The sequence below is a fragment of the Mytilus trossulus genome, chromosome 5, assembly GCF_036588685.1.
Source record: "Mytilus trossulus isolate FHL-02 chromosome 5, PNRI_Mtr1.1.1.hap1, whole genome shotgun sequence".
Taxonomy (NCBI): Eukaryota; Metazoa; Mollusca; class Bivalvia; order Mytilida; family Mytilidae; genus Mytilus; species Mytilus trossulus.
Genome location: NC_086377.1, coordinates 35,231,557 through 35,252,977, shown reverse-complemented (window position 1 = coordinate 35,252,977; position 21,421 = coordinate 35,231,557). Strand labels below are relative to the sequence as shown.

The window sequence follows — 21,421 nt, the reverse complement described above, 5'->3', positions numbered from 1 at the left end:
TATTTACACAAAAGGTCTTAAATACTTTAAAGGTTCTTCAATATTGACAGCGATAAAAGTCTTCCGACAGCTGTTTTGAAACTACTAACGCGATGAGCTTTGATTTGAAATAATATTTATATGGTTGACGAGACACTAATACCACTTTGTCCCCTTTAATTACTCGGAGATTAGAGATATTGGTTTATATTGAACATTCCCACATTAAACCTGAATGATAATCATGATATGCAGATTGAATCAAATTTTTCAACATGCCTATAAGATTAATAATTAAATGTTAATTAATATCTGTTTATCATACAGGCGGCATTGCAATGGGTTGATTTTAAAGGTATACATATCGTGCTTGTTCCTTTGAAATATGACTGATTGTTTGCGTTTCTTTTTATCTAGTTCCTGTAACCATATTAGATTAGCAATTATTCTTAAATCAAGTTGTCTTTTGGAAAAGGGGGAGGAACAAAATATCCTGAAACTTTTTTCAAGTTCAACTTCGAGGCTATCTAACGGATGGACATCATACAGTCTGGTGTTAGAATACATGTACATCATGAATATGCTCAGAAACCGCTCGCTATCTCTCTTTCACACACACACACCAACATACACAAATAAATGATCCCAAACAACTTCTTGTAAAAACCCGTCTATGTTTGAATGCCAAATGATGGACTAGTTTGAACTTTGCGCTCGTCAGCTGATATCATCAATATTTCCCGTTTAAGTGGCTATTAAATAACGTTTTACGATCGATTACCGAAAAGCAAATTGACCGCGGTAAAGTCACTATTGACAAGGGGTGATAACGTTGGATCAATATTTTATTTCGGAAGACTTGACACACAAGAGTATTGATCGAATTTACATGTATACTGACTATACCTTTGACGTTTAAGAATTTTTGATTGAATATTTGAATATTTTATATTAGAACCTTGATTGGCACATAAAGACTATCGATCGCATCCGACAACTTAGACTTTTTAGAAATTTTGATTTAATATATTGTTTTGGAAACTTCACAACTGTGTTATTGACCTTGGGAGTTTTATAAGAAGTTTTGATTTGATATCTGTGTGAAAAGATTTATAGATCGATTTGATAGTACACTATAAATGATTCGTATAAACTTTTTATTCATTATAGTTGACATCATTATTAAAAGGAGAATGTATACTGAGTGTGATCACGTGAATGTTTAAGACAACACAGCTTTATGAAAGAAGAAATGCTTTCATTTGGAATACCAATTTGTATAAATAACTTTGTATTTTAAATGCATCTACAATAGTATACATAGTTGGAGTTTCTATTTGCAAGAAAGTTGTGGGTTTTCGCAAAGAATTCTCTGTGGACTATAGACTTAAGCTTAAAACGTCTGTGGATTTGGCATTTGTATGCAGCATACAGTTGCATATATATTTATTTCACTCCGTATATTTATAATATGACTTCTGTGTAGGAAATAAAACGAATATTCAATTGTCCAACCGCCTCCAACAATTCGGATAATTGTGTCAATTTTATAGAAGTCTGCCTACACTATGACAGATCTGTTTTATATTTTTCTCTATTCCCAACCGTGTAGAAACATGTCGCCAGTGCTGTAACATTTATATATAACATCATGAAGTAGAGAAGTTAAATTGATAGTATGATATATAACCACGCAAAGTTGTACAAAACAATTACTTGATAGAATTGAAAAGGTCAACACTGCTCTAAACCGGGTGTTATTAGGAAATAAAGACAATTGTCGTCACATAGAACTTCAGAAGCTTAACTTGAAATTTCGAAACAAGAAGTTTGTTTTATCATTGTTGTATTATCTAAGAGCGAAACATCAAAATCTAAGAGATATTTAAAGTAGAAATATTCATGCATTTGTTTAACATGCAGTATTGTTATAACCAGGAATGCATTGTCTTGTGACGTAAACTTTGGAATACGAAAACTAAACAGAAACATACATCATGTATTTGTTTAGGCCATGCGATAATTGAAAATGTGCATTTCTCGTAATTGTTAACAGAATTCTGTAAATTAGATGATCTTCTCATAATGTGTGTAAAAACAAGATCTTAATTAAGTGTGTAACGATAATAACCAATAAGTGATTTCTCATTTATACCGCTACCGCCAAAATATTCTTATATTTTTATATTGGATATATAATATACCGCTTCAACTACTTGGCCGTCTGTATGCAAATTGTGCACATGTTCGGACGATTATGACATTTTGAAATATGCGGCATCAAAGTGATTAGGTGATGAAATTTATTAATGAAATTGACAACGAATTTAATGTTGGCGGAAAGGTGATTCTATTTTGGTTTACAGGCAGATGTGTTTGTAGTGCAGCAGACGAGACGTACTAAATCTGGATTATTGCATCCAAATTAATAATATCTGCATTAATTTTGTTGTGTCTTGAAACTAGAATACTATATACTTCCTTTGTTTAATATACTTATTTTCTAATGGAGATCGCAATTTAAAAATGAGTATTCTTAATGATATTCAATCGGATTAAAAGTGAGGGCTGATTTCCGTTCGATTTGAAATTACAACACAATTCGTGATTATTTTTTTTTGAAAGACACGAAAAGAACAAACTTCAATCCGATGACCACATATGTATTATTTTAACTATTTTAAGTGTCTATCAAAATCCAATATCCGGGCCTTTTAGTCGTAACACTATACAATACGAAAATACGTTTCAAGTTGTATATTTATCTGAGATTTTATCGAGACAATTTATTAACTAAGTCTATTGTTGACAACCTTACATTCCTCATTCGTCAGCGTGAACAATCTATATAAGTAAAAAGGACTATGATTAGTAGATTGTATACTATTACAGCTACTAATAAGAGCTTTGTTGAACAAGAAACAATATATCTATAGTTAATGTGCAATCGCATCTTTATACTTGCATAGATTTTTACTAACTGAAGCATATACGGAAGGTAAAAACTTCAGCTATTTATTAAGTAAATAGTACAAATTCGGTCGTTAAAGTTTCTTTGACACCTGTAATAAATAAGAAAATGAAATATTTCTACACTTATAAAGTACTTTTATGTGTGTTTGTTTAAAGGGACTCAGAAAAAGAGAGATGTATATTTCGTTATCGTGGATTTTCAATGATGGATTAATGCTTTATAAATATACCATTCAATAAGACTCATACGCATCGGAATTAATAAGATAAAAACTATTGAGAGTGCATAGCTTTCGACGGGAATAAATAGACAACACTAAGTATTTTGTTCATGTAGATTAGATATATGGAGTAAAATATTTATTTGTTTAGGAGTGGTGTGAAAATTAAGTTGTATACTACTGGGAATAAATCTTCCATTCATAAAACGCATGTTAAAAAAATCGATGACTTTTGTGAATGGGAGAAGACGACAATTAACACACGAACTGATAAATTATTAACTTGACCTGTTTGTATTTGTTATGGTCCATTGCAACTCGAAATTGTTGTCCATGAAAGGAGTATTATTTCCTCAATTCACAAGGGAAAACCACCTCCGTAAAATGTGAATAATTGAAAATAAACAATCAAGTGTAGGATTACATTCTACTTATTATTAGAAAAAAGTGTTTATTCAGCTATTATAAACAAAATGAGGATCTTTGTGAAATATGCACTATTAGGAATTTTGTTAAATTTCAATGGAGTATTGCTGGACAATTTATACACGAAGTCTAAAACAGTCGTTGAACTGATATCGGAAACTAATAGATTACGACAGGTAAGTTCGGCCATCTGTTAGTTAATGACCATGGGAAAATGTTTCAATCTCCATAAAACATATGGGAAGTACACAGTACGTTGGTCATTTAGCATGGAAAAATAGAATGTCCGTCCGATTTTCGAGATTAATAATCAATTGAGAATCTCCATAAAACATCATGTGGAAAGTACAATGTACGTTGGTCATGTAGCATGGGAAAATAGAATGTTCGTCCGATTTTTGAAATTGATAATCAATTAAGAATCTCCATAAAACATCATGTGGGGAGTATGTTGGTCATGTAGCATGGGAAAATATAATGAGCGTTCGTCCGATGTTACAGATCGAATCAATTGGGAGAGCTGTTGCACTGTTGGCTTTTTGATTTGTATATGTTGCAAATACATACTTTACAGTATGGGTTTTACTCATTGTTGAAGGCCGTACGATAACCTATAGTTGTTTGGTTCTATGTTATTCGGTCTCTGGTGGATAGTTGTCACATTGTCAATCATACCAAATCTTTCTTTTTTTTGTATTGTAAATTATGAATTTTGCATAGAACTCTTGATATGTTAAGTAAAACGAAGTATTGCTTTTATTTGATATATATACACATGTACATAAATTACATATCAATATAAGAAACGGACTACAATACATACAGTTACACCTTTTAATTATTAGCTTTTTATCCTTACGTTTCATATTTTGTATACTTAGTACAAAGTGGACTAGAATTGTTTTATATATCGACTACCTATATACATTGTATTGGCATCAATGTGTACACACCGTACGTTAATTTAGACTAAAGATTAAAATACAATACAATAGATAACGATAAATAATTAGTAAAAAGGTCTCTAGTTTAAAAGAACACAATTCATTATTTAAAACAAGTCTTTAAATCAAAGGTACATACAACATATTTATCATGCTTGTGTAATTGTCTTTATATTGGAATTTGAAAACTGAAAATTAAGTCAGGAAAAGAGGGTGATAGGGGCTCTTTTTCGAGAAATGTTGTGTTATGAAACGCAAGGGGAAATATAAATAAGGGGAAGGGGAGTATCTATGGTTCTATACCAATTGGGAGATTGTACAAATTAAACTTCAGGTATACAGTGACGACTGAAAATATGACCTTCACCGTGTTCCGTTATATTGATGAACACATTAGCGAAAAAACACTTCCAGTACACGTTTAAGGGGTAGGGGACCTCGAGAGTATATAGTGACTTGCATTTTCTTTTTGCTGCATGAACATTGACACAGTCAAATTTTTGCTAATGCATGATGGGAGACCAACTTATGTTACAATCGAAAGCGAAAAAAAACTAAATAATCAAATACCATGCAGATTTAAAAAATAAATGAATATGATAAGATCATTAAGTCGAACGTTCTCAGTTAGACTGAATTAACGAATAAAGTTAGATGTCACGAGTTTGTCAACCGTGTTATCAAAGACATGTCGTAAGATTGTGTAAAACGTCATCAAATGTAGATCTCTGTCTTTCATATTGATGTATCGGTGTCCAATTATTGGGTTATTGATTTAATTAGATGTTTATGTGACATGTTTACTTACCAGGAAAGATCTCAATACGCCTCTGTCTTGTAAATGTGTAAAGTTTTTAGTCTTTCAATAGTGTCCAATGAAACTTTAGCGTATCAATTATATTCAAATTGTATGACTTTCATTTGTGCAAGCACACTGTTGCATCGTTTTTATTTCGAAAAAAAAAATAAGGTATAAGACTTTGAAAAAAGGATAGAAAAATAAGCAAAATAATTAAGGAAAGATAGAGACCGAAAAAATCGAAGCAACTAAAGAAGAATTAAGAGGTAAAGTACCCCCCCCCCCCCCCCCCCCCCCACACACACACACTCAATCCAGAGCCTCATACAAAGGAATCTGAAACTGAAATTGGTTTGTACAAAACTGCCTGTTACAGAGGAATTATGTATTTGAGTGAGTCTAGGGATAAATAACAACTTAAACGGGGAAAAAACATAAAGTCATGGCATACAACGTTTTATGTGGCGTAGATCTGTTGTGAAATAAAGATCTGCTCTCAAATTGACCTTCAATAAAACGTGTCACTATATAATAAACCTCTAATGGTGTAGAGTTGAATAACCTTGTAATTTAAAACTTAAAAAGCGAAACACATCAAGTGGTATACAAAAAAAAAGTAATGTATATGGTATACATTTAACGAATACAGAAGTATTTGCACCATAAATGTGCACTTAAAGGCTTGTATTGCAAAATGCCCGTATTAATTTTTGTTGGGCTTCCGTGTCTTAACTGGTGGCCTTCGTAGTTCAACTACTACATGTATATCACTAGCTTGGAAACACTGATATTGTAAGTTTGAACCCCGAGCATACGACGAGTTCATCGTATTATCTTGCTACTGCTTGTGTTTGTTTAGTTAGTTTAGTTTATTAAAGAAAACTCAGCCGCAGAAGACTGAATAACAGGAGCATATTATACCCAATATAAATCACAACATATAATTTATAATCCATACAGTATACATTTTTAAATCATACATCTTCAGAAATAAATCTTTGTTTATTGCAATTTTAAATCAGACAAGCATCTTTCTACCTTTTGAATAAAAATTGACAGCTTAGACAGCACATTATTATTACAATATTTAAGCATGTCCGTTACTTTTTTAACATTTAAATATTTTAAATTAACTGGAGGTATGAACTTATGAACTTCCCCCTTAAATCTTTAACTTCACAATTGGTACATATACATATATAGTGGCACACATCCCCAAGACCAGCTTTACAAAGTGGACAAATTCTCTCATTGTCCATGTAGTCGTCTATGAGTGGCCGTTCATGTCATTTGCGCAATTATATACGCGTATATAATTTTCAACGCGTATATATACGCGTATATTGTGGTTTTCAACGCGTATATTGTGGTTTTCAACGCGTATATTGTGGTTTTCAACGCGTATATTATCGTTTTATACGCGTATATTGTTAAAATAAACACGTTTATACTTTATTCCAATTTATTTATCATATACGCGTTAATATACGCGTTATTTGCATAAATATACGCGTTAATATACGCGTTAATATACGCGTTATTTGTGTTAATATACGCGTATGAAATCATTATATACGCGTTAATAAACATTCGTTTGTCTTATTGTTTTAACCAATGAAAGCTGCGTTCTTAAACTGGTTTGCATGTCTTTGGTCATTTCACGTTTTCGCAAAATTGATGTATTAAAGATGAGATCTTATTATATTTTAAATCTGACATTATTCCTTTTCAAAATTAAAAAGTGAATAGCATTTTTATTTGGTCCTGTCCTTGTCGAGGTCATATTACTGCAAGCTTTAAATAAAAATTTTCTATATTATTCCTATCTTTATGTATAAAATGCTTGAATCTGATTATAATTTTATCTTAAATTTCAGAATTTTTTTTTTTAGAAAATTAAAAGTAATTAGCAATTTCATCTGGTCCTGTCATTGTCGAGGTTGGTCATGTCAGTCAGCGATAGTCATGCCACGTTTAAACTTTCAATATTTTTTATAACATTTATGTTTCAAAATATGACATATGATTTTATTTTTCAAATCTGGGAGAATTCCTTTGAAAAATAAAAAAAGTTATTAGCATTTTTATTTGGTCCTGTCATTGTCGATGTTGGTCCTGTCATTATCAGAGTTGGTCATGTCACGTTTTCTAAAGTTTCTTACAATTTTTGTTAATTTTTTTCTTAAATCTATTTATCAAATGATGAAATCTTATTATATTTCAATCTCAGAAAAATATTTTAAGAAATAAAAGAGAAATTAGCAACTTCATCTGGTCCGGTCATTGTCGAGGTTGGTCCTGTCAGTCAGCAATGGTCATGCCACGTTTTCTCGAAAGTTTTTGAAAATAAATCTTTATTTTTTATAACATTTTGGTGTCAAAATATGGCATACCATTTTATATTTCAAATCTGAGATAATTTCTTTGAAAAATAAAAAAAGTTATCAGCATTTTTATTTGGTCCTGTCATTCTCGATGTTGGTCCTGTCATTATCAGAATTGGTCATGTCACGTTTTCTAAAGTTTCTTACCAAAATTTTTTTATTTTTTTTTCTTAAATTTATTTATCAAATGATAAAATCTTATTATATTTCAAATTTGAGATCAATCCTTAAAGAAATGAAAAAGTTATTAGCATTTTTCATTTGGACCTGTCATTCGGTCCTGTCATTCGGTCCAGTCATTAGTGTAACCCAATTGTCACATGCAAACCAGTTTAAGAACGCAGCTTTCATTGGTTAAAACAATAAGACAAACGAATGTTTATTAACGCGTATATAATGATTTCATACGCGTATATTAACACAAATAACGCGTATATTAACGCGTATATTAACGCGTATATTTATGCAAATAACGCGTATATTAACGCGTATATGATAAATAAATTGGAATAAAGTATAAACGTGTTTATTTTAACAATATACGCGTATAAAACGATAATATACGCGTTGAAAACCACAATATACGCGTTGAAAACCACAATATACGCGTATATATACGCGTTGAAAATTATATACGCGTATATAATCGCGCAAATGACATGAACGGCCACTCATAGTCGTCTCTCTTGTATATTTGTATCATTATATTGATGTCGTATTGACGTTCACGCCATATCCTTTGAATTTATTGTATAAACATTTTGTTTTTCTTGAGTGCTATTTATTTTGAAAAGTTGAAAATGAAAGTTCTGACTTAGAAAACTGGTTTTGATGTTCAGCAGTTTGTAAGAAAAGCTTTTTTTTCTCACTAGGAAAAGATATTTTAAAATACATGTCATAACGGTCAAAAGTACAAAATGTAAAGGATTTATGTAATAAAAAGATAAAGATACGCACGAGTAAGACCTAAATAGATTTAAATTGACAATAACTTAATCTTTTATCCTATTCATATTTGAAATACGATGTTTAAAACGACATAATAATATCCAACAAGATTTAAATTACCATGTTATAAATAACATCTGGAAGATAGGCGTTATTCAGAGCGGATTATTAAACCATAAAATACGTTTGACACTCTATTCGACCAAAGAAAAAAATCACAACTATTTTCTCTGTTGATGTTTTTCTTTTTAAGACCGGAGAAAATTATGTAGTAAAACTTGTGACTGCATGTCTTTTTTTTCTACTTCAAAGTATTTATTTGTATTGAATTGGTGTATTGACAAAACAAATGTATACATGGTATATAAAAAAATGTAAATTAGTTTCAATTGGTAAAGTTATAAGCCTGACTAATACTACTGCAACACTACAAGTTTTATTGATATTTGCTGTTTTTAAAACGCTTCTGACATTTTGTGTTATTTGGACTTCTTTAATGGTCTTGTGTTAACGTTCGCTTCTCGAGTACAGGAGGTCATAGGCTTATTACCTGACCGAATTAAACTTTAAAATTGCCATTTTCTCTAAAATTGCAAAACATGGTCGGCTTGGACTTAAATTAATATGTCCTGGTTGAGTGACATGTTTTCCTTCAGACTGTCACCTTTAGAAAATTTGTCTTTTTGTATCTAGCTAGATTGTGCTAATACTCATAATTTTATAAGATTTACATGCCTGCTCTCGACTTAAATATGCATGTTATTTATCACTGGGCGTTAAACACAATCACCAATCAACCTCAGCATCATCACTTGTGTTTTTGTTACATACAAAAAGAAGATGTGGTATGATTTCTAATGAGGCAACTATCCAAAATGACATAAATGTAAACAACTATAAATCACTTAACCTCCTTCGATAATGCACAAATCCATAACGTATAATAATTTATGTTGTGTGGTGGGTACTACATGTAAATACGGTGACATCCCGTTAGTCCGACAATCATCACTAAATGCATGTAGGTCTATATCGTATTTTCTTAGCTTTAATTATCACTGATTTTAAACCTTACATTATTGTAGGTATCAACTATGATAGAAGATACTGGATTGTCCTTATTCTTTGAGCAGAGCCATATTACTGCTTTCATACCCACAACAGAAGCTCTATTGACGTTTGATGAGAAGAAGTACGGGTACGACCTGACAGACAGAGAAACAGTCAGATCTCTTCTGCTATACCACATGGGTAAGTGATCTGGTCACCCATGGAAGTAATCCTATCTGTTATATATATTGCTATCCAATGGTTCCGGGAAATGAAGGATACCTGTTGCCCAGTCTGATTAAATTTATATGGATAGATATTGCTTCAACTGATTGAGCAATAGTGTTTTGCACTTTCTTGTGCCATTTGTGGCAAAATAAACAATTTCTTGTAGATTTCACAACTTTAAAAAGACAGGAATAATACCAAGACGTTTATTTTCATTACTGGAGTACACGAGGCTACAGGAAATGCTTTTGATTATGATACTGGTAGCACACAAGTCTAAGCAATTTCATTCTCAATTATATTCTTTTTTCCCATAAAAGACACACACCGGGACAGGGAAACACACATTTTCTTCATAAAACAGAACAGTCTGATCCAAATATGAGACATCAATTAAACTCAAAGAGAATTGTGACCTTCGAAATTACATAATTTTCCCGATTTTTATATCCGATTTCATTGTAAATTTTGAATAAAAGAAAAATTTAAAAACTTCACATGAATTTTTTTCCCCCTTCTTTTTGTATTGGTGGCTATAACAACACCCGATGACGGCGATACAATATTAACTCTTTAATTGATCAAGTAACTCTATACCTTTAAAACATTTTGACATTAATGACTTGGTAACTGCTTGTTTAATAGTAGCTATCAGAAAGCTTCAGTATTGTATTCGTTAGAGAACAGTAACCATTGTATTTTTGCATGTCAAAATTTTATAAAATTCAAAAGTTGACCTTCTGTGTCAAACCCTTTTGTTGGTCAGCTAGAGGTCAAACAGATCAATGCGATTTGAATAATGAAAAGGTTTCTGTAATTTCAGTTGAACTAAACTGTGCTCCCACCCAAAAAATCATACAATGTTGAAAACATATGGTTACTGCTATTACACACATAGGTGCTTGTAGCATTATGCCCATTTTTGTTCTTTTTTTGTGTTTTAAAAATTGTTTAATTATTAATCTTTGAATTAATATTGTTTAGTATTCCAACTTGTTTTGAATTATTAAGTGTGTTTTCGGTCTTATTCTTAAACAATATTTTAATGTAAATGGTTTGCTTAAGCTGGTCCCTTCCAATTCATGAAGAAAATATATCACACAGATGAGGGCGGAAACATATTCATGTATGATTGTATGTAAATATATGTTTTTTTACGTAATTGCTAACATTAGGTGAATGCCTCTGTTGATGGACTGATATTCCCCAAGGGTATCACCAGCCCAGTAGCCCAAAGTACTGCCATGTAAATACAGATTTTATGTTATAAATATTTGCTGTAACAAAATGTTCAAATTATTTAAAATTAAGGAATGTATCTTCCTCATACAAAGCTCGGATTCAATGTCCAGCTTTGGCTATACTTATTTTTATTTATAGCTCTTCATATATTTAATAAGCTTTTGATTTTGAAATATTTGAGCATCACTGAAGAGACATTGATTGTAGAAATGCGCATCTGTTGCTGGAAAGTTGGTACCGTGAATTTTATTCTAAACATATTGAATATCAATTGGAAAAATATTATGCATTTGCATACCTGCCAACTTTTCAAAATGCCAATGGGGTTTTGCATGCAAGATGGCTGACGTAGTCCTAAAAACCTTCAAGGGGCCTTCAAATACATTTTAATGTTGTTTTTTGGCTTCTTCATACTTTTTTAAGCTTACAGTCATTGTAAAATTAATTGTTTTGCTTAATTTGTGGACAAGTTTGCTCTTTCAAAATTTCAACTTGGGAGCCTCCATGGGGGGGGGGGGGGGGGGGGGGGGGAGGAATCTCCCTCAAATAGTGACAGTTTGCATTTGCAATCGACTCTGAACGTACATGTACTTCTCTCCTTTTTAGTTAAAGGGACGTATCTAGACAGTGAATTACCAGCAGCCAAAGAAGCGAGATCACTTCATCCTTCCGGTTATAAACTTTATTTCAACCAGTTCACAGAAGGCAGTGAAAAGGTAAGTTGGTTCACTTAACAGTTAAGGTACCAGGTTATTTAGTTTGAAACTTTGTCTGGCCGATATCGTGTTTAAGTAATTGCATAGGCTACGAAATAGTCCAGGGAAATCAACGGAAAAGTCGCACAACAAATAGTTATAGACAATTGTTTACTATCTATTATACATGATACATATGTACATGTACATGCAATCAACAAAATATCTTTTCAAGAACAGACATATATATAATTAAAAACCAATTGTTCAGAGAACAATTGAAGGTCTTTCCACTGAAAACAATGTATTTTAATATGAAAGTAATAAAATTAAGTTTAAAATGTCATTTCAATCGTCAACTGATAGGTTATTGTACGCTGATTCCAGAAATATATGGTTTCTATACAATATTTTTTGAATAAGGGAGATAATTTGTTACTTCCGGTTTGAAAAATGTTACTTCGATAATATTTGAATATTTAATTGACACTGATTCCAAAAAGATCTGGTTCTATATACTTTTTTATTAATAAAGTACAAAAAATAGCTCCTTCCGGTTTACACAAGGTCACTTCCGGTTGTTTTTTTCAAGGTTAAATGGTTTGATACCTTTCGCCAAAAGTCTCATGGCTATATCATGTATACATATGAGCTGAAAGCAAAGGTCAAAAACTAGAACGTCAAATTAATCTATGACCTTGAGATCAATTTCAAGGTCATAAACCAAGGACCTCAAATCAAAAGACCATAGGTCTTAATTATATTTGGTTAATCAGTTATATCACCATACGCGTATTTTTAAATACAAGAGGGGAGAAAACTCACTTTTACGTTCAACGTACCCTTGCAATCAAAATTTACCTGTTACGACATGCCGCAACTAACAATTTAGAAAAAAATAATTTGTCGATATCTTATACGGTTTCTGGAAATTAGTGGAAATAAGCCAAATTAAAAAATTAGAATATGACCTTGACCTTTGACCTTGACCTAATTTTTAATTTTTTGGACCAAGGACCTCAAATCAATAGATCCTTCGTCTCTAGCACTTATGGTTTAAAAGATAGAAATGCATATCACTTATATCAAATGCATAAGGGGAAATAACTCTCATATGGAGCGTTCATATCACTTCGGTCAAAATAGGACAAATCATGCGAAGGATATAACGAGCAATTTTGTAAAATAAATTTGTCATAATATTTTGGGTTGCGAAGGAGTTGCGCTCACAAGGAAAACAGTGTTGGGGGAGATAACTCCTACAAAGAAAAGTATTCGTTTACGCAGGGTAAATTTCAAAAGCGCATAAACTGTTCGATATCATATACCAAATATCTAAGCGACATATTGCGAAACAAATGTTTATCGCAAGAAAAAAATTAGGCGGAAGAAAAAAAAAAAATAATCAGAAGAAAAACAATAGGTCTTTCCACAGACCTAGTAATTCTGTATACGATGTGCACAACTTAAATGCAATGATATTGCAACATTTTCTAAGTCCCAACAGCTTTTTCACGAACATGGTTATTAAAGCAACTGTCATTTGGGGTTTTTGCTTAATTCTTTGGCTTTATCTATTATAAAAGTGGATGATCAATGTCTTTTAAAACCATCCTCATCATTATTATAATAAGTGAAAATGTCAGTTCATACATTTTACGCGCCCGTTCATTCATGTACTCAAATTAATAGTTTGAAAAGCAAAATTCACACGAAAATTAATTCAGTCATACTTTTTTGCAAAAGTATTTATCGAGCTTTGCAAATACTGTTATTTAAAAGTTCGTGACAAGAATTAAATCATTGAGATATTTTCTTTGCTCAATTGTAAAAGTTGATGATTAAAAAAAATGTATATTTACTTCGGATTTCTATTCCTATATCATGTTAACTAATTTTCATTCACAATATTCCGCACTTAAGGTCAAATATATAAATAAATGCATATGCAGGTACATATATAAAATTAAAAAGAGTTGTTATGATTGTCAGTGAGACAACTCTCACCAAAAGACACACAGAAATTAACAACCATAGAACACAGAACGGCCTTCAACAATGAAAAAATACCTCATAATCAGTTGTTGATATGAATTCTTATTATATGGTCAATTTTATAAATTTACTATTTACAAAACTTTTCGAAAAACTAAGTATTTTCTTAACCCTTAGGGCTTGGAGTAGATTATCTTTAATAGCCGTATTTGGCACAATTTTTTTGGAATTTTTAATCCTCAATGCTCGTCAACTTTGTATTTGTTTGGCTTTTTAATTGTTTTGATCTGAGCGTCACTGATGAGTCTTATGAAGACGAAACGCGCGTCTGACGTTTTAAATTATAATCCTGGTACCTTTGATAACTATTGTTAAGAGTCCCGAAATAACCAATGTAAAACAATTCAACCGAAAAAACTAAATAGCCTCTCACATGTACACAATATCGAATGAAAACAATATCATATACAGCAACAACCGACTACCACTGAATAACAGGATCCTGACTTAGGACAGGCCACATACATAATGTGGCGGGGTTTAAGTTTGAAGGCGCCAACCCTATACATGTATATGCATGCATGTACACGCACGGTGCATGAATAATAAAACATTTGAAAATTGGTATTTTCATGTAAATTATATAAATCAAATTATACTATTAAATATGATTTACAGCACCTGAGTCAATTTATCAATTACCTTAAATTTTAACAAAGTTGGGTAGTTTTCTCTATTGGATAATAGTTAATATGCAATATACTTAAAATTGTTGAATTTAAAAGGTTTCAATAAGAAAATTGATGTTTTAATCTAACTAAAAAAAAATATTGAACCGTGATTGCGGTTTTGTTCGTAATGTTCGTTATGACTTCATGACGATCCTCATGGGGTTTTGGTACATTCTTAAAATGTCCAAACTATCATTATATTAAAGTTAAGTATTATTGGTTAAGATCAAAAGTTTTCGTATTCAGTTGTCTTTCTACGGCAATTTTAATTTTAAGATTGCGATAGTATATGGTCGCTGGTACTTTTTGGACTAAGTTTAAAGATAACTATTTAAGTTGATTAAATTTTGCTTTAAAGTTGTTATTTCATTGTCGTTAACCCTAAACCTCCTTTCATAACATTTATAAATTACTATCTATAATTGATTATTATCAGATGAACGTGCAATTTTCTATGTTCACTCAAATCGAAATCCAAGGTGTTGGGTATCAAAAGCATATTTAGGAACGTGTGTTATCTGGTTTGTTTCATAGCAAATAAGTGATAAAAGCAAACAATTAATATTTTCAATTTATGTAAAACGTGACTTATTTAGTAATAAGTCGGATATGTTGAACATCACACTGGTATTTTAGCAACCTGATACTGAAATATGATAAGCAATTGCATATTCTTTACCAATTAAGCAGGTTTAGATTATCTTATACATATTCGATGATTATCAGATCTTTTTGTACATCGCGGATGGGGGAAAGTGCTCTTGACTCTTATTTTATTTGACAAGGGTTGTTAGTCTTTCTACCGAATGTCTGTGGTCCTCTACGGATACTCTGATTTCCGATAAAAAACGACCGCCACAAAATAGCACAATAGTGCTGAATGTGGCGTTAAACCCCTATCAATCAATTAATTTCCTTGGTCAAAGTTGACATGGACTCAATAATGTTTGGCTTTATGTCTGCTTTTGTATGTGGTTTTATTTCGTTTTTCAATTGGACCAAGTTATTTTACCTATTTATATAGCAATCGGATATTAATGAAATCAAAAAAATATTCGTTACAAACTACTAGTAAGCACCTAGACTTTAATAAATTATAACCGATGAAGGTCAGAACTGCAAAGTTGACATACACTCTAGAATCTTTGACTTTCAGTCTGCTCTCGTATGTGGTTTTATTTCGTTTTGCAAACATTTCCAATTGAGGGTTCAACCAATGAACAAACTTCGAACACGGAAACTTTCTTCTTTTTACTTTTACTTCTCATGGCGTATATAGCAGCATTGACCCCGTGATTGAAAAAAAACTACAATGATGTTCATATCATAACAACAACGCAGATATAACTTTGGAAATGATAACCTCTAGCAAATAAACACAATTGGTTTGTAGATATTTACTGCTGAAATCAAAAATATAAGTGTAAGCGATTATACATATTTATATCAATCTAAGGTGTTACATGTACGTTGTTCGTCTTTGATAAACACATGTTCCCTAGTCTGCCCTTTTTGTTGTATCGTCGCTATGTTAATCATTTAATGACGAGGTAGTCAATATACATACGAATCCCTCAATGTATTAAAAAATCCTGCATTCTTTATTTCAGATATTTACTGTAAATGGCGCAGTTTTGATAACTTCTAATATCACAGCTAGTAATGGTGTTCTGCACATCATTGACAGAGTTATGGCCCCTATCGCAAGTGCAAAAACAGTACATGACTACATTTTATACCCTGAAATACACAGTTATTCTTTTTCGTAAGTTTATTATCTTTCATTTGTACTGTATGTGTTATATTATTTTCCATCTTGCAACGCAAATATTCGATTGAATTCATCATTTATGACTATTGTAAAGACCGATATTTTAGTCTTGGACACATGATTTTATTACCACATGTAGTTTTTATTGGTTTTAACTAACTTTGAGTAATTGCACATGCTCTTGTGTATGTTTGTATTTGAGTTATAGTTTTGTTGTGCTTTCTATCTTTTTCATTATTTCAGCCCTTTTCAACTGTATTTTTATAGTTGGTCTTGATATTCTACAATAACACCGCTGTACCAACTTTAATTCAGGTTTAAACGCCATCAAACACAAAATGGCAAAATGTTGCAAGAGAATATGGAAAATGCTTACTTTCTAATTCTGGGGACATCGGGGATGAATTTCATTATATTTTCATGTGTTCTGTCTTCAATGATGGTCTTAAACAGTTATGAGAAAAAGATTTAGAAATCAACCAAAAAATTATTGAAATTTTAAAAAGTGATGAATAGTAAAAATCTTTCTTATCTTAACAACTTGTGCAAATTTATAAGATTTATAAATATTTATTTAGATTCTCCTGGGTAATTCATGTACTTGATATCATGTATACTGTTATATATAATATGTGCCTCCCTCTTGCTTTCGTATATTTTTTTCGTATGTCTGTACATATACATTATGTAATTATTGCGTGTATTTTACCACTTTACCATTGTAACTTGGTTTGTTGAGAAATTAAGATATAACACATTTAACCCACAACATTGTGTATGTGCTTGCCTGGCCGAAGTCAGTAAACTGGTTACCGTTCGATGCTATATATTATATTTGTTTTTGAATATTGTTTTTATACGTTATTATGACCGCTAGTTTGCTCGTTTCAATTGTTTTACATTTAACATTTCAATTTTGTGTATTGATGTTACTATATCTGTAATTCCTCTCTGTTAAAATCGAGGAGCATGTTAAGAGCTTGATACATTTATTGAGCATTATGTTATTGTTTAGTTGATTTGAATGTCGTTTAGCTCAGAACAATCTATACAATAGACACCAGTCGTTACATGAGAGGGAGCATCTCAAAATTGTATTCCAACTTTGTTTATTTGTACACCTTCTGCAAGAACGAAAATAGTGCCCACCATAATCCAAAAATTATTTTATCTTTCTTATACATGTAATATGCAAAATACATTAAAAGTTTATAAAACTAGTGGATGCCAGTCCTTAATTTCAAATTGCACAGGTTAGTCTGTACACAGAGTCTTTTAAGTGATCCCTTCTGTTATTAATCTTTTGATTTGTTTACTTTAAATTACAGATCTATAAATAATGCCTCCATAGTCGACTTGGACTTACGACAGTGGACAACAGATACAAACCGGAAGTTTACAGTATTTTTACCAAATGATGGTCATTTAGTCTCTATGCCCAAATACGGACAGGACAGATTGTTCACGGACTGGTACCTTATTCGAAAGGTAAAAACTTACAGTTTGATGTTCATTTCAAAATCTAAAATATTGTATACAATAATCAACTGTTTGAACACCTACATGAACAAAAAACAGAAAGAAATGCGGTTGCCAGGTTGAAAGAGAACGACTGGTATCTACAAAAATAAAACAGACACATGGCAATCTAACATTACACCTAAAACCACTGACACAAAAATGTATATCCAACCGTAACACTTGAAAAAAACTCTAGTGCTCTGAATTGTCAATATTTTTTTTAAAAAGCTTATTTTAAATATTTTATATGAGACTCTTGTGCTTATCTACAAAATCGGTGTTGCATAAAAATATAGAAATTGGTGACGAAATCACATTTGATTACTGGTAAAATTGAGATTTTAAATGGTGAATGTGTCAAAGAGACAACATCCCGACCAAAGAGCAGAACACAACCGAAGACCACCAATCGGCGTTCAACACAGCGGGAAACTCCAGCACCCAGATGCGGGCTTCCGCTGGCGCCATGAATAAAAATGTGTACTTCAATATTCAAAGAAAATGTATTTCACACTATTACACCTAACATATACATGACCAAAATCATATGGTTTTTGTTTCAGATATACCATGCACATACAGTCCTAGATACATTTTCCTTCATACCATCAAAGGGTGAAATTCCAAAACTGACCTCTATGCAGGGTGATATTACCTTCCACAGGGAGAATAATAGAGGTAAGAATATTACATGACTGTGTAATTTGGTTTTTGCTCAGGGGGGGGGGGGGGGTATTTATGTATGTATCCTTTAACTTTTTAGTCCCTGTGTCTCTATTCCTTGTACTTTTGCCAATTATTTTTTAATCTTAATATTTAAATTATATTTGATAATATTACACCATTATTCATTATAATTTTGGGGCCATTATTCTGTATTTTGTGTTCCCCCATTCACACCCTCTATGATGTATTCTCCATAATTTTAAGTACTTTAAATAATATGATATTACAAACGTTTTGTTGTCCACCCAACTAAACTATATAATATTACATAATTTAGTTTGAGATAAGGATACTATAATCACCAGTATAGTAGTATAATTTGACGCTAAAACGATTCACTTAATATAGGGATAATTGAATATAAATACGTCATTTAGTAACACTAAACTAACTATTTAGAAAAAAAATTGAAGATCATAGATCGAATAAAACGACATTTGTTTATCATAATTCGTTCCGAATACAAAATAACATCAGTGCCTTTAAAAATGCTGCATGCAAGAAATCTTTTTTTTGTGGAAAAACCATAATAATGTCAAGACTATTTGGAAGGAAAAGGATCTTGTTTTTTGTAATTTTAAATTCCATACAAGCAATGCATTTTTTTCATTTGCGTGTTTTGCTTCTAACACACCACAGGTAAAAAGCATGATCTCTTTTTCAGTATATATAAAGAGTAACAGAGTAAAAGCTTTGGTCATCCAAGCTAATGTACCCACTGTTAATGGTATAATCCATGTTATAGACAATCTACTCTACTTTATATACATGAATATTGTGCAGACAATACAGAAACTACCTAATACTCAGTAAGTAATCTTTAGTAACGTCTATAAAAACAACCCATTAAAAGATGCTCTCCATCCAAGTCACAGTGTATAAAAAGTTAGAAACTACAAGTAAAAGTACGGAGCCTAAATAAAGGCAACAGTAGTATACCGCTGTTCAAAACTCGTAAATCGATGGACTAAAAACAAAATTGGGGTAACAAACTAAAACTGAGGGAAGCTCACAACGAACAGCCAAATATGAATTTAAAGGACCGACTGCTTGATTTTGTTTATTATTTCTGATATTTGTGTGGCCAAACTGACAGTGGATATTTAAACTGATTTAAACTGCAAAGGAGTGGTAAGGGCCGATTTTGGCCTCAAATTTCAGGTTCATCTAACAAAAGTTTTTGGACACTTTTAAACACTATTTCAATTGATTCGATTAGTTTATGTGAAAGATTTTAACTGATTTAGTCATTAAAACCGCTCTGATTTAAGCTTAGATATGGAAAATCTATCAAATATGCCTAAAGCGTTACTTTTCAGATGGTTTTTGTCCAAAATGAAAGTGGCCGCATCAGTGTTCATCCTCAACCTTTATATATTTTTTGTATTATCATCAAATACAACTTACATTTCAATAATATGAATGAACACGAATGCGGCAACTTTCATTTTAGACGGAAACCGTCTAAAACTTAACAAAAATGCTAAAGTTTTGAAGATTTCAGTAATTTAGCATGACTTAATGATGCTAGTACGCGATACTTGTGCATTGTATTGTCAAAAACAGTTCATATTTATGTAGCAGAAGCATTTTACTTTGCAAAAAGATAGCTTAAAGATTACATTTTCACAATTTTCTAAAACGCCTATATTTTAGGGCCAAAAAGGGGTCTTACTGAACCTACTCCTTTAAATCCCTTTTTAGCTTTAACGCTCTTCAATATTGCAATGATTTTGTTTTAACCTTCTCGTCTGCAGCGTTTATTTTGGAAGATATTTCAAGACACGTTTTGTCTTGTATTTTTCAGGACATTCAAATTATATTTAGAAAGACACTCGCAAGTGAGGTCGTATCTTGGAAGTCTTAACGGAACAAAGACAGTGTTTGTACCAACTGATACAGCCTTTGCTAAACTACCATCTAATAAGCAACAACAGTTTACCAATGATCTTACCTACTTGTCACAGGTAAAATGTTATTAATATTTTTCTAAAACTATATCAGGGAGAATTAGTGCAATGCTGTACACTAAGTAAATTCTTAACAGCAATAGAGTGCAATAAAATATATTATCCACGTTAAAAAAAAAGATATTTATTTAATATGGCATTATTTATATTAGTATAATCATGTTTGAAAGAGGGATGAAAGATACCAAAGGGACAGTCAAACTCGTAAATCTAAAACAAACTGACAACGCCATGGCTAAAAATGAAAAAGACAAACAGAAAAACAATAGTACACATGACACAACATAGAAAACTAAAGAATAAACAACACGAACCCCACCAAAAACTAGGGGTGATCTCAGGTGCTCCGGAAGGGTAAGCAGATCCTGCTCCACATGCGGCACCCGTCGTATTGCTTATGTGATTACAAATCCGGTAAATAGTCTAATTCGGTAGGTCAAAGTAGGGAAAGTTTCCCAAAGGCAAATATAAAGTGCAAACGGAATGGGGAAGTTACTTAAGAGATGTATAAAACGAGCTGACAATGCCATAGAAATAACTGAAAATGAAGAGAAGGAACAGATCAGTCTCCAAAACACACAAAACAATTGTGATGAGCAAAATGAGTTCCATAAAGAAAAAAGAGATTGATCTCTGATGCACCCTTGATGGTTACCTGTTCCCGTACCACAGATAGAACTCATCATGTTGCAACTGAAATATTCCATGAAAACTGCAAACCTATCATTTTACATGTGCAGCATGTTTGGTCACCAATAGCACAGGAAACTACCAACAATGTACAGATTCTTTTTTTTATATATATTCTTTATATTTAC

The 21,421-nt window shown here is 31.8% G+C and overlaps 1 protein-coding gene across 1 annotated transcript in view; it reads left to right on the top strand.

Annotated features, from left to right (window-relative positions):
• Window positions 1-2,472: 2,472 nt before the first annotated feature.
• LOC134718794 (fasciclin-1-like) overlaps window positions 2,473-21,421 on the top strand; it is a 35,562-nt gene continuing 16,613 nt past the window's right edge. The window contains exons 1-8 of the mRNA XM_063581523.1: window positions 2,473-3,775; window positions 9,760-9,925; window positions 11,801-11,910; window positions 16,226-16,380; window positions 17,715-17,874; window positions 18,471-18,585; window positions 19,298-19,442; window positions 20,441-20,600. Of these exons, the coding sequence (XP_063437593.1) occupies window positions 3,647-3,775; window positions 9,760-9,925; window positions 11,801-11,910; window positions 16,226-16,380; window positions 17,715-17,874; window positions 18,471-18,585; window positions 19,298-19,442; window positions 20,441-20,600 (1,140 nt within the window). The 5' untranslated portion in view covers window positions 2,473-3,646. The remainder of the gene's footprint in view (window positions 3,776-9,759; window positions 9,926-11,800; window positions 11,911-16,225; window positions 16,381-17,714; window positions 17,875-18,470; window positions 18,586-19,297; window positions 19,443-20,440; window positions 20,601-21,421) is intronic.